This window comes from Mesocricetus auratus, unplaced genomic scaffold, assembly GCF_017639785.1.
Source record: "Mesocricetus auratus isolate SY011 unplaced genomic scaffold, BCM_Maur_2.0 Super-Scaffold_6731, whole genome shotgun sequence".
Lineage (NCBI taxonomy): Eukaryota > Metazoa > Chordata > Mammalia > Rodentia > Cricetidae > Mesocricetus > Mesocricetus auratus.
The window spans coordinates 12,633,201-12,648,497 of record NW_024429185.1 but is presented as its reverse complement, the minus strand read 5'-3'; the positions used below and the strand labels follow the sequence as shown (position 1 = coordinate 12,648,497).

Here is a 15,297-nt window from a genome sequence, read left to right as displayed (position 1 = left end):
CTTGAGAGCTGCAGGGATACAGGCCCAGAATTCATCCTATCCCACGGGATTTAGAACATCATTCCCAGGCTAGCATAAGGTCATGTTTCTCAAAGTGTCTTCTCCTTCTTGTAAGGCTTGTCATCATCCTGGTGGGCTTCATTTATTTTCAAGGCTAAAGCTAGTTGATATTAATTCATATCTGACTTCTGAATCGTCATTGTCAGCTTATAACCCATCACTGTCAGCTTATAACTCTAAGCAGTGTAGATAATTCACTGTGAACTCTCAAAAATGAATGACGTTATGTTTAGTTAGCTGAAGTCATAAAAGGATGATATCAGTCCTAAATGTGGGTCACCAAAGCAAGCAATTATGATTTAATTGATTTTTCTCCATGTTTTATGTTGAACCTAAAATGCCTTCCCTTCCAAGAGGTCTTAGACTCCCTGTGAGGTGTGTTCAGTGGAGTTCTGCTCATAGGCACGCTAGAAAAGCATGTGGTACGTTAAGGAACTCTTTCTTAAAAACACTACATTTTCCAGTGTACAAGGAACTGAAATTCCACACTATAGTGTGACATTAACAATGTAACCTTCTCTACTGTGGAAATGTAACCTTCTCTACTGAGTAAGTCCCACTCCTGGGGGGGGGCATTGCCTCTAGCAGGCCCAAATTCCAGTGAACCTCCACATCCATATGGACACAGACACCACTGACTGGATGGAGGAGATTATTAATGACAAAAACAAAAAGTGGGCTTGAAGTTGGGAGGGAGGGATATGGGGCAGTGGGACACTAGAGACTTGGGATGTGGCTCACTGGTAAAGCTCTTGTCTAGCATGTGTTTTGAGGCCTTGGGTTTGAACCCTGTGACCATGAAAAGAGGACTTGGGGAAGGAGAAGAATATACTTTCTCAAGTACAAACCCATGCTTTAGTTATATATACTATTTCTAAAAGAATAACCTTGGTAAAATTGCTCAAGGGTACCTCAGTTTTCTTACCCATCATATAGGACCAAAATCAGTGCTTCCTTAAAGTAGTCCAGAGGGGATGAAGGGGTTGGTGTCAGAAACACAGCAAGTGCATCTGTCACATGCCCGACGCCGTCATTAGTTATGAACCGTGTTTCTAGATAGGCATAAGAGTGTGTGTGGTCACAGAAACCCTGTACTCTTGACTGAACTGTCTTCCGTCCCTTCTGACAGGAAAATGGCAAATGCTGGATGGCGGCCTTCTGAACATCACCAAGGTGTCTTTCTCAGACAGAGGGAAGTACACATGTGTGGCATCCAACATCTATGGCACCGTAAACAACACGGTGACCCTGCGAGTCATCTTTACCTCTGGAGACATGGGCGTGTACTACATGGTAGTGTGCCTCGTGGCCTTCACCATCGTCATGATCCTCAACATCACCCGCCTGTGTATGATGAGCAGCCACCTGAAGAAGACTGAGAAGGCCATCAACGAGTTCTTTAGGACAGAAGGCGCCGAGAAGCTGCAGAAGGCGTTTGAGATCGCTAAGCGCATCCCCATTATCACCTCAGCCAAAACTCTAGAGCTTGCCAAAGTGACCCAGTTCAAAACCATGGAATTCGCCCGTTACATCGAAGAGCTTGCCAGAAGCGTGCCCCTGCCTCCCCTCATCATGAACTGTAGGACGATCATGGAGGAGATCATGGAAGTGGTCGGGCTTGAGGAGCAGGGGCAGAATTTTGTGAGGCATACCCCAGAGGGCCAGGAGGCCACAGATCGGGATGAGGTATACACCATCCCCAACTCTCTGAAGCGAAGTGAGTCCCCCACAGCCGACTCGGATGCCTCGTCATTGCATGAACAGCCTCAGCAGATTGCCATCAAGGTTTCAGTTCACCCCCAGTCCAGAAAGGATCATGGAGATGACCAAGAGGGTGGACATTTTGAGGTCAGAGATGAAGAGCAGACAGAACCCTCGGAGGAACATTCTCCAGAGACTGCAGAGCCTTCTACAGACATAACGACCACCGAGCTGACTTCTGAAGAGGCATCACCTGTAGAAATACCAGAACGAGGACTGCCACCAGCACACCTGGAAACGACAGAGCCAGCAGTGACATGTGACAAAAACACCTGCATTATTTATGAAAGCCATGTCTAATCTTAACCCCTTGAAACGCTATGCATATCAAGAAAATCAGGGGCTGCTCCTTGTAACACAAACGTAGTATGCACTTACCGCTAAGCCTTACCAGGAGACTCTCATCCCTTAGGTAGGAGTGATGCCCCGTGAAAGGGAAGACACCTGCATGGAGTTCATGTGACTTGACTCACCCCAGTAGGGAAAGACGTGAGAAGTGCTGGGGTACAGACCTGATAAGATGGGGCACAGGTCTGTCCGTGTGATCTGAATTATAGAGGCCATTCTCTGCAAGATCCCTTAATTGGTAATGCCCTTTTGGCCAAGAGTATACTACTGTAAGATGTTCTGAGTTCAGGATCCCTGTCTAATGCATAATGCATTGCTTTTCTTTTGAAAATTATAAGTCTGCTACAGTAGCAATTGCTCATACATGGGTTTGTTGCACTTTCTTCTTCTCAGTTTTAATTATTTTCACAGTTCTTTTATAATGGAGTAGTTGCTATTATATTAATATTAATTGCTCTTTCTGCTGGAGTATTCTGTGTCACCTTTGTCCTTATTTTTTTCTTAGTGTGTTTACCTCAGAGTCTTGGGTGTCGCTGATGTCTGTGTCATTTGGAATGCCCCAAAGTAATTACTACACTCCTTTTTCTTTTTCCTAATTTTCTCTTTAAAAAAAAAAGATACCCTCCCACCTGTGTTCATACACTTTTTGTTTCCAATGAGGCTGCTATTGTGAAACTGAGAAAAACTTAGCCCCCAAATAGCACTTTAACAGTCAAATAAAAACGTTTCCCTGTCCAGTTAGGTGAGCTCAGCTTGAGGTGAGAAGCAATATTATAATTGGTTAGATAGACCCACGGCACTCAAGAAAATGGTTTACATGAAAGTGCCCTCACCCTCCAAACGATGGCAGGTTCTTCACCTGGAAGACTTAGCGCTTCCAAAGACAGAGGCATTTGGTGAATTCCTGTAAGTACAGCATGCCTACTTCCCAGAAGGCCTTGCAGGGCCCATAAGGTGCTGCTCAGGTCAGCCCTAAACTTAGGGCAGCATCTATCAGCTCTGTAAAGAGCATAACTGGGTCCCCTTTAGACTGCATACTTAACTTGTTAATCATTGAAAGGGAGCTTGCAAAATTAGGATAATGACATAAAGGGTTTTATCCTGAAATGATTGAATTCTCTGTCAAGGCAGCTTGATATAGAGAACAAAGACAATCCAGCCATCCATAGGTTTAATTCTTGACAGTGCCAATAACCAGCTGCCAGGTTTTTGCAAATCTGGTCCTTGGTTTACCTCGCTGTAGGAAAGGGCCAACTGGCATGAACTCTGAGAGCTGTTCTTTGTCAAAGGCATCACATTCAGAGAAAGAACCCAGTATCAAAACGTTTTTGTGTGTGCCTTTTTTCACAATTGTTTTAAAGATATTTTTTGCTTTCGTCTCTGGGTTCCCATGCTATTTTTAATGCTCTTTTACCTACTTAAATGAAAGGGATCACAGCATTTTCAACAAATTCTGGAAATTTTCTCCCTACAAGTAAATTATGTGGCCCATTACTAAAATTTAGATATAACCTTGGTAGGAATGTATTTTCAAATACAAACAAAGGAGACTGAAAAGTTTTATTCCCAGCTCTTAGAATATACACATTCCATTACAGTCATGGAGTTTGACAAATGATTCCTTTTGACATATATACCCAGAGGAACAGCAGGGACTGATTAGTGGATGTCCTGTGATGCTATGTGAACTCTATTCTACTCAGTTCTCATTCCATCCAAGCCCCTGTGCCAACTTCCCCATGAAAACTGGAGGGTAAAGTATTCACGCTCTATAGTTACTGATTAATAAGCTAAAGTAGGCAGATTTCTCTTTGACGCAAGAGCTGAAATATATGACCAAAGAATGTCCCCACACTGATTTTGATTCTTTAGACTGAAGTGGGATAGAGAATAAGTGGATGATTTTCAAACTTCCCTCCTTAAGGTATCAAATGTTCTCAATATAACAATATCCAACCTTAAAGGGAACTTGGCTTGATACAGAATTTGTCCATCCAGAAATTCTATGCTCTTGCTGCCCCTCCAGAGAACCTTACAAAATGAGAACGGCCTCTTTTTAGAATATGAAATGTGGAAGACCTCATAACACTTGGCTGATAGTATCCCCCAAAAATGAACCATTCAGGTTCTTAGGATCATTTGTGGAGTCCTGTTGAACACCCATGAATACAGGCCCGGGCACAATGGACTCATTTTAGCAAGTTTAAAAGCTCAACACTCAATCCCAACCTATGTATGTCCTTTGGGTCTTCTATAGTCATTCTTTTAAAAAAAAATCAAACAATTTCTGGTTTCAGAGTCATCCTGGTCATACCTCTAGCAGTTTCTTGAAATTCTGAAAATGATTCACATAAATATGCATATTTAATTCTCTTAGATGATCTACAAGCTTGGGTGGTATTTATTCTAAATGGGAAAAATACCTAAAATTTTATATGGGGAAAAAGCTATGTAATTTATAATGTTTTGTTTTATATATTTATATTTTCATATCTTTAGGATACATCTGTTGCTCTCATCTTTTTGTACATCACAGTTGGCAAAAAGAAATGCTAATACTTGACTAAAATCTCTAGGAACCAAATGTGATACATGTGATACATAATGTATATAACTTGCTCTAGAAATATCTGAATGTTCTCACCCATGCCAAGCTTTGTTGCGTCATGTCATTGTGACCCAAAAGTCTGGGGTGCTCATGAACATTACCGTTTCACCAGGAAGACTGAAAGGGCTGATATCCCACAGGATGGATTTTGGAATATCTTTTCCTTCTTTATCTTGTTTGTTTTTTCCTCAACTGGACACGCCCTTCTGAAGGGCGAGCAGGAGATGGTGAGAAAGCAACGCGAATGAATCTCGTTATGGCTGTGTAAACCACGTTAACAGACTGAGGACATGTGCTAAATCCCATGCCTGGGTTGTCATTCACTGGTGACATGCTGGTGAGGTAGCATCCGCTTAGTTCTCTTGCACACAAAGTGTAGGGCATGAAGAGTGCTTGCATGTTTTGAATAGGCACAGTGGAAACTTAGTGTGGCCTCTATTGGTGACTATGGGAACACCCATCTGGCACTGGAAGAAATGTTTTAAAAAAATAAGTCAGCTCTCTTTTCTTACATGGTTTGAAGGAGAATGTTTATTGTGTGTTAGAATCCTTTAATGGCACCCCCAGTGGTTAGCTTAACTGGGGGTTTCCATGTTTTCCTTTGGTAAGAAGTGGAACATTAAAGTCTATTTCAAACACTATTTTCTCAGCCCATTCAACGGCTGTCCTTCACATATCTTCACGAAACTTCTCACCAACCTCTCTAAGTTATCCCAGTTCCTATTGTTGCTCCTTAAACACTTCCTAAAACTCTTCAAATACCAACCAGACATCACTATGTATTCACACACACAGCTTTGAGCATCTGTTAAAGCTAAGATATCAATTTTACATTTCACCGATAAAGCCTTCAAACCAATAACAAAGTTCATTTTCTTAATGGCCTTTTTATGATTTCTTCAGAGATTAACAGGTTTTGATGAAACAAATCATTTGTGGGCAAAATAATCAAATAGAATTACTTGTATTTTTCCACAAGACAGTGTTTGATGATTATACAAGAAAATCTCATGTGAGAAGGATGCTCTTTCAATGACTGTTTTTTTCTTAGAAATGCAAATGTAAAGGGGCTAACACTGAGAATGCTACAATCATTAAAGACAGAATAAAACCAGAAAGGAAGTCATTCTAAGAACATTATAGAATAAATTTTATTATTTAACCAATTATAAAAGCCTCAAAATGTATCTTTCTAATATTACAGAACCATGACCAGTGAGTTGTTTCGGAGAATGTGTTTGCATCTATTTCTGATTTCCTATGCATCTCTAGTCCTGAACATCCTTTGTTAGACTGGAAATGAGATGAAAAAAATGTATCAGGAAGAAATATGAAATAATTTAAAGATATAAACAAATGACTAAGATATCACTGTAGTAAAAAAGAAAACATAATGTGTGATCCATCCTGTAGTCTGATTGTTGCTTTAATAAAGGGTTTACACAGATGTGCAGATTGGATTGTGTGTCATGTCCCATTTGAAGGGTACTTAATTGTGGTATGATTCACTCCTTGCATGTGATATGAAAATATGGAATCTGTGCCCAAAATCATTTCCCCACTGTTTTTTTTTTTTGCACCTGCAGCATTTCTTGGGAAAAGAAAAAAAACATTAATTTTTATCCTAGTTTAGAGCCCTATGAGCTATGTTGACAAACTTTACAGAGCAGATTATATTGAATAAGTTTTAGCCATAACATCAAGCAGAGAATCCTTCTGGAATTAATTTTGAACTAGGAAACTCAAGCATAGCCCAGGAAGAATGCATCATAGCTGAAATTCTTCTAGTCACCTGGACAAGAGACCAGGGGTGGCTCCAAAGACTCATTGAGTAGATTCTTCAGTGATCAAGTAACTTGCAGAAGCTCAAATCCTTTTCGATGAAATGTGGGGTGAGTAAGAAAGGAGACTAAAAAATTATTGCTTGAATAACAAAAAAATTTTTTAAGAGATTTATGTTGGTGTTAATGAGTGTATTGTCAGTTGCATCATGACAGGAAATAAAAAAGTTTGTCCTGGTAAATTTAAGCTGATTTGTATCTTAAAGACCCAAGCCAGTACTGTTAAGGGAGGCTTTTTCCTTGCTATCCGCTTTGGTTTATCCCCCGCCAGCCGCCTGGGCTCTGCCGCATTGTAGTCCCCAAATAACACACAAGATGCTGTATTAATTATGAAGCTGTTGGCCTTGCTTGTTTCTTACTGGCTAGCTCTGACTTAAGTAATTACCCCATAATTGTTAATCTAAGTATTTCTCTTACCGGAGAATGGTTCCGGGCTTCCTACCCCCATGGCGTTACATCTTGACTCTCCTGTGTTTCTCCTTCTCAGAGTCCTCCTGGACTCCTAGTCCCTCCTATCTAGGTTTCCTATTGGCTCAACAGTACTTTATTGACAAATGCACAGGACTTCCCCCAACATCTCCTCTTTTCTCTTTAAACAAAAAGAAAGGTCTTAACTTTAACATAGTCAAATCATATATAACAGAAGAGTTATCAAGTAAGAATTCAGTTACAATATTTTGTCTATCAACACTCAGCAAGATTTAAAGAAAATATCATCTATCCCATCCTTGTGAGTCCAAAGTTCTATATGTAGCTTATCTTTTATCACAACTAAGGAAAACTATAACTATCTGTCTTCAACTCCATCAAAGACCACAGAAGGATAATATATAAACACTAGGATTGACAGAGACATCTTACTGCCTGGACAGTCACCCGAAGTTCCACTGTAATGTTGGGGCATCCATCTTCAGCCCATAGGCCACAATGTGTCTGGAACACTTCTCAGCAAATCAGGAAATTTCTAACCGTCCATCTGCATTGGCAGTCTGTCAGTCATTTTTCTGTGTCCTGCAGAATGTCCCGTAGACTATTCCATGAAGCAGGAACCCTGCAAGACTGAGTTCAGCAGTCACTTTTCTGTGGGTCCTGCATGTTCAGTTTATACAGCAACAGTCAAGCAGTCTAGGCAAGAGCAGTTTCTTGCCCAAATGGCTAATCTTGCCATGTTGAAAGCAAACTCCATAACAAGTTTCTTCGATGCCCATCTTCCTCTCAGACGTAATTGGTGCTGCCAGGAGCAGTCATTTCTCATTGTTAAGAAAAGCCCTAAACCATTTTAAATGCCATTTTCTGAAGGTCTTTGAGAGGTTTGAAGACTGTTTATCTATCTCAAATATATTTCTGTATATCTAGAAAACCTAACTTACCTAACTATAAATTTTGACTATTATAAGTAACTATCTATAGTCTGTATTCAATTATGCATTATGTTTTAAAAGATCAGTATAAGCACAATACTTAATCAAGAGGAGAAATATACATATCACAAAATTGACCTTGAATTCATATCAATAAAGGAAAAACAATACCCATAACATAATTCCCCTTTTTACCATTAACAAGAGATCAGCTGTGATCATTAGCCAATTATAAACAATCCCATTTAAATGAAAACAAAGATTTATAAACAAGATGGGAATCAGGACGTCGCTCATTCCAAACTGCTTCATGCTGGAAGGGGGCGCTGTTCATACCATGGGGATCATGACAAAACTCAGAAACCTGTATAAGTCCGTATTTTCGGGGTCTGTAAAGCTCCATCATCTTAGCTGTTTCAGTTGTTGGAACAACTGGTCCACTGCTTCCAGGGGTCTTGGTTCGTCAAACCACAGAAGCCTGGAAGGAATCCTCAGCTTTTCATTTTCTGTGGAAAAATAAACTAAAACTCCTTTTCCAAGTAACATATCCTTATACTTAAATTTTGAAGTCAAGGCATTTTTAAAAGATAGAAGTTGGATTCATTCAGCAGCATTTATAATCAAGTGTACTTCAGTAGCTGTTATTTCCTTAGCAAACAAAAAACTGAAAAACACAATAGCATACAGTATCCAGACTCTCTGTGTATTTTCCATCTTTATGTGGCTTACTTATGTATTATTACTTTATTTATTTTACTTTTATTTATTTTTCTCTGAGACAGGGTTTCTCTTTGGAAATCCGCCTGCCTCTGCCTCTGGAGTAAATCTTACCAGCATGCGCCACCACAATGCTGGCCTTTGTATTTATATACCACTTTGCTGTTTCATTTTCTCTCTCAATCTCACGTATATTTTTAAACAGACTGTAAACCTTTAGAGGCTTTCCTTTATCCAAGTCTGACTTTACAGTAAATCTTTACGTTTTTCTGGCCAGGTGTCTAATTTGTAAAACCGCGGCTGTTTTAAACTGCCGTTTCAAGATGGCGGGCGTAAGCGTGACTTCAGCTTACCGCCTCAGTCCATGCTGACCTCCAGCAAAAGCTGCCACTTCCAGCTGTACATACAACTTTTCAATTGTTAGCAGAGTCTCTTAAAACAACCTTGCTGTTTTTTTTTCTTTTTATGCCAAGTCAGGAAGACGTGAATCTCGGCTTGTCGATAGCAAAACAGAGCACACCTGTGAAAAATGCTGCTACCAAAATCTGTGCTTCTCTCCGTTCTTCTGTTTCTAAAATTCCTTTAAATCTTTTGTTATTTTGTGTGGAAATTCATGATCCCACTCCTGATCACCATTTTGTTAAGGGAAGCTTTTTCTTTGCTAGCCGCTTTGGTTTATCCCCCGCCAGCCGCCTGGGCTCTGCCGCATTGTAGTCCCCAAATAACACACAAGATGCTGCATTAATTATGAAGCTGTTGGCCTTGCTTGTTTCTTACTGGCTAGCTCTAACTTAAGTAATTACCCCATAATTGTTAATCTAAGTATTTCTCTTACCAGAGAATGGTTCCAGGCTTCCTACCCCCATGGCGTTACATCTTGACTCTCCTGTGTTTCTCCTTCTCAGAGTCCTCCTGGACTCCTAGTCCCTCCTATCTAGGTTTCCTATTGGCTCAACAGTACTTTATTGACAAATGCACAGGACTTCCCCCAACACAGTACCATAATTTTTTTCAGGTTCTGGAATGCTGTAGTCTTCAAGTGGCTAGGTCATGTTCAGTGTGTGTGAGTGGCAGTCTAAGAAGCATAGAGTTGTAGACTTGGAAAGCAAGTATAAGGTTATCTGATATAGTCTTCCCTGTGATGTCACTGACAAATAGTTCAGCTCTTCTTGGAATTAATTGCAAGGGCAGAACTCTTTACCCCAGGAAGTAAATTCTGCTCAACAGCTGCAGGGCAGCAGGTTTCCAGAGTTACTATCAAGTAGAGAACTATGTTTTCAAGGAATTACTAGAATCAACTTGAAAAAAGTATGTATTATACATTGTATCAAGATACTTCTTAAATGGTCAGCACTAATTGCCTTTATAATGTTAGGGAAAATCACCAAAGTTAAAATAATTTTCCTTAGCAAATGACAAATAGGAAATAAAAATAAATTTAAAATGAGGTTTAATATGGTAATATGACTTTCTCAAAAACAGTAAGTCTCACTAAATTTATCCTTATCCATGTGTTTCCTACTTCTTGCCCAATATTAGCTGCACAGGTGAATTACTTTGCTGAGTACTTGAAATTAACTAAATGTTAGGTCCCCAGGAAAGTGGGACCCATGGCTAACTCAGGTACTGTTAACATATCAAAGCAGATGCTGGTCATCAGGTTCTCCCAGCATTTCAAGTACCTATTACAGTGGCTCCTCTCGGCTCTTGTCACTCACCCCAGCCCCTACTAAACCTCTCTGGGCCCCTGCATTTCAATACTCCCTCCACAGTTTCTCCTTCCTGTATAACTCAGCCATTTTGGCCCTCAGCTTCTCTCTTCGTCCATTTTCCCTCTCTCTTCTTACCTCTCTTCTCTTCCTCTCTTGCCTTCCCCCCTTCTCTCCCATCTCATGGTGCAGTCTACTCTTCTGACCATGTTCACTCTAGACTCTTCTAAATACCACTGAAGTGGTCCTGTCCTCGTTGTGGTGGCAGCCTATAGTTTCTGAGGTTCAGTCCATTATCTCGACAGGGAGCATGGCAGCCTGCAGGCAGATGTGGTGCTAGAGTTGAGAATCCTACATCTTGCAGGCAATGGGAAGTCAACCGTCTCACTGGGCATGGTTTGAGCATAAAAAAACCTCAAAGCCTGCTTCCACAGTGACACACTTCCTCCAACAAGACCACACCTACTCCAACAAGGCCACACCTCCTAATAGTGCCACTCCCTTTGAGGGGCCATTTTCTTGCAAACCACCATAAACAGAAACAGTTAGTCTGAAGTGTGTCACAGATCTACACATGCCCTCCTGGTTTGGAATTGCATTGGCAATTGATGCAAAGAGTTAGTCATCCGGTGCAAAGAGTTGAATGTGTTGAGGCCTCAGACAATAGAATCTCACGTTGTACATAATTTGTAGGGAAAACAGAAAGGGGAGTTTTGTGATCACCAGATTTTTCCGATATGAAAAGTGTGGCTTTCCATGTCACCAGCTCATTCCAATGTCTATCTTCACAATAACTGAGGTGCATTAGTGATGTCTGTAGATGCTGCCAGATCCTGAAAAGAATGTAAATGTGAAATTATTCATATTTCTGTAATCTGAGTATTTTATGGTACCTTCTCTCATTCCCTACCAATTTTGAAGGAATTAAGTATGTTTTACTTCTAGGAATGAATCCTTTGAATTGCTAATTGTTGAGTTTCAGACAAGCACACAGGCCCTCAATAGCCAGACTACATTAATCAAACATCCCGCAGCCAGACTACATTAATCAAACATCCCGCACCCAGACGTGCTGAATCAATGAGGGATTTACAGTGTGCCTATAAAAGGAGAGCAGCTGCAGCTAATAGGAGAAGGCATCCTGAAACAACACAGAATAACACACCCTCACAAACGAGATAACACGGAAAACACAGACGTTTCCTCCACATCCTTATAAATGGGTTAGCTTTTCCATCCGAATTTTTTTAAAGACTTCTAGAACACTCAAAAGACTAGGAGGCAGGCAGATCACAGCAAGCAGATACACAGGGAAAAGAAGTCCTGGTAGATTAAAGCTTAAAATGACCAACTTCCTGCTTCTTCTCCACCCCACCCCAAGACATAAACTTGGCACCCCCTCCCCTCGGACTTTCAAATCTTCCACCAGGGTGGCTCCAGTCCACTTCTGCTTCTGTAGGGAAAGATTTTAGATACCTGTGCCTCTGACCACCCCTGCTTTGGGCGTGGCTACAGACGCTTATGGACATGGGAATAAAGGGCCATGCAGGACAGATGCTTGCTCTCTTTTCTGGGTTCCAGTCGGGTCTCAGAAGTCGCTGAGACCAACCTGGGTTGCCAGTTTCTCTTATAAGTACCTTCCACAATACATAGTTACCTATATCCTTCATAAAGTGTGCGATTTATATTGCAGTGACAAGCTTCCTTTTCTTTGTCTGGATTATCTAATTCTTCATAATAACCCAAACCAACTCTTGGGAAAAAGGGAACTCATCCTACACCCAAATATATATGTTTGAGCCCTTTGAGACAAGTTAAAACACCATCCTCAGGTTGCCCTCCAACTCTGGGAAATCCATCTCTTTGCTAGTAGAGGAATGGGAGGTGGAACCCATCACCCAAAAGAAGCCCTTGATCACTGTGCTGGAAGAAGCCAGAGTTATCTAGCAAGAGAGAAACTCAATTGAGGAAGTGCCTCCATCAGATTGCCTATGGGCTAGTCTATTCACCTTTGCTAATGATTGATGTGGGAGGTGCCATCCCTGGATAGGTGGTCCCCAGCTGGGGAGGAAAATGACTGAGCAAGCCAATAAAAGCAACCAACAGTGTTCCTCTGTGGTTTCTGCTGAAGGTCCTGTCTCCAGGTTCTTGCCTTCCTTGAGTTCCTTCCTTAGCGACAGATTGTAATTGGAACTCATAGGTTAAATGAACCCTTTCCTCCCCAGTTGCTTTGGGTCACTGTCTCTATCACAGTAGTAGAAAGTAAACTAGGACACCCCCTCTCAAAAAGGCATAGGAGTGAGAATCCAGAGTGCCGTTGAAGCAGGTCCCGAGACAGGTGATTCAGATTCCACTCTAATCCCCAGGTCACAGAGGAGCCACTCCTAGTCATTGCCCAAATAGCCTTGTGTGGATAAGAGGGCTGTTTAAGTGGGAGGATCAAGACCTCCTCCGGAAGCTATGTGAATATTTGAAGTTTCTTTTTCAATTAAGTTCTTTGCTTGCTTTTTGTTTTGTTTTATTTTTGCTTTTGTTTTTAATTTAAAAACATGCCGAGTTTTGTTCCTCTGTTGGAATTATAATCAACATCTTTAAGTCATGTTTCCTAAGGTCAGTTTTTGATCAAACTACCTGCAGCTATTCAAACTTAACAACAGTAGACAGGACCTGAGAGTCAGGGAGACTAATGAGAAGGAAAGGGTCTAGCCATTGGGTGATTACTGTTTGTTATTCAACATGGCACATTTACCATTTTTCCCTAGTTACCAGTTGGCTCTGTGAGTAAAACGGCTTTAGGAATCCTGTGATTTACCCTGCTGCTGTTCAAAGCCCCAGTCAGTAAAATCCAAAGCTTTCTAACTGCAGAAGATGGCAGGAAACATGAAAAATAGCAGCTTTACAAGAGCAGAATACATCTAAGCACAAATCTGCATTATTTAATTATATTTTGTGGAACAGTTCAACATAGTTGCATCTCCCATCATTAGACAAGACAGATGTTGGTGGTTCACACCTGTAATCCCAACACTTGGGAGGAATGCTGTTTTGGTTTTGACTCAAGATGGTTACTAGACAACAGTGTCATTCATGGAGCAGGAAGAGGTTGCTTTTAGAGGGTCTCAGAGTGAGGACTAGGTGATAATGAAAATGATATATTGTTTAACAGGACCTTAAGGAACAGCTACATGTTTGAAAATAGAGATTAGAGCTCAGAAAGAGGCCAGAACTGATAATTAATATGGGAGAGGTAGATGAGGTTGTCTGGGGGGGGTGTATAGATGTAAGTATATAGAACAGCAACATAGCAACAATATTGATGACATTCAAACCACTGATTTATATTGGGTGAACCACTGGCAAAGGTAGAGACATCAGGACAAGGACACCAAGGGTCTGAGGACACAGAAGCAAAATAAAGATTTTAAAGGTCCCCATAGGCATTGTTACTTGGGAACACTGGGATCTTCAATAGAAAAGTTCCTTTTGCCTGTACTTACCTTTCAATCTTTAAGTAGAGGGAAATGACTGGACAACTTCTCACAACTCCAGTTCTAGGTGGAACTATGACGACCAGCTGCCTTACTGAACCCAGACTCTCGAGAAGTCTCTATTGTTTCTTGTTGACTGAAGGACTCTTGTGGCAATATTAAATCATCTTTTTAAAAGAATCAAGAGGACAGCCCTGCTTTGTGACACCTGCTTTAGAGTCACTCTGTTACCCAAATGTGAATTTAGTAGCAAAATGTATACATGCTCATCATAGTCATCTAAATCTTGATTACTGTTGTGAGCCTGGCAGTTTGTTTACATGTCACGTGGATGAACATCCTTCTGAATGCTCCAAAGCTGGGACACAGAGCGTGTATTTCATCAAGACTTTATCTTTTTGATATGACTCTAGATTCACATTGACTCTTTCTTGAGTCCAGCATATGCTTTACCCAATTTCTGTAAGGGTGAGGTCTTGTGACACTGTATCACCGCCAGTCCTTTGACCTTACTTAGTACAGTTCCCCTGCTGTCTGTTACTTTTCTCATTGCTACAACCAAAGCCACCTGAGGCAGGAAGGGTGGACTTGGCTCATGCTCTGGAAGCATACTCTGTCTTGATGGGAAAGGCATGGCAATGGGAGTGGCCCGAGGCTATGGCTGCAGGAGCAGAGAAAGTGGGTGGTTATGTCACTTCACCAGTTAAGAAGCAAAGGGTTTGGCCAGAAAGCATGGGTAGCCTACAAAACACTTAAGCCCTGCCTCTGTGACTGCCCACTAGGTCCATGTCTGAAAGGCCTCCAAACCTCCCAAAGTAGCATCTGGGGAACCAAGTGTTCAAACACATGGGATGGTGAGAGATATTTCACACTCTCACCATGACACCAGTCTTACTCAGTTTCCCCATGTCATGGGCATTCAATTGTATGTGGGGAGAGGGACCGTTTTATTCATCTACTTAGCCCACTGAAACATGAGCATCCAGAGGTGGGAGGAGATAAACAAGAGCAACTTTGACTCCAAGGAGACTTCCAAAGGGTTGATGGAGATGGAGATGCTCTCAGCACAGGGGAGCATCCTGAATCCAGCCGCTTGGAAAGTGAAGACAGGAGCTGCTTAAGAAGATGAGAATATCTGAGATACCATCTCACTCCTGTCAGAATGACTAAAATCAAAAACACCAATGACAATTTATGCTAGAGAGGATGTGGTAAAAGGGGAACACTCCTCCATTGCTGGTTGGAGTGCCAACTTGTTCAGCCACTTTTGAAATCAGTATGGAGATTCCTCAGAAAAATGAGAATAAACCTACCACAAGACCCAGCAACTCCACTCTTAGGCATATATCCAAAAGATGCCCATCCATACAACAAGGGTAACTGTTCCACTATGTTCATAGCAGC

At 41.2% G+C, this 15,297-nt stretch overlaps 1 protein-coding gene across 5 annotated transcripts in view; it reads left to right on the top strand.

The window, feature by feature from the left end:
* Positions 1 to 6,224, top strand: part of Mfap3l (microfibril associated protein 3 like) — a 45,321-nt gene extending 39,097 nt beyond the window's left edge. For all 5 annotated transcript variants that reach the window (XM_040742259.1, XM_040742261.1, XM_040742260.1 and 2 more), the window contains one exon: positions 1,190 to 6,224. In XM_040742259.1, the coding sequence (XP_040598193.1) occupies positions 1,190 to 2,121 (932 nt within the window). In that variant the 3' untranslated portion in view covers positions 2,122 to 6,224. The remainder of the gene's footprint in view (positions 1 to 1,189) is intronic.
* The last annotated feature ends 9,073 nt before the right edge of the window (positions 6,225 to 15,297 follow it).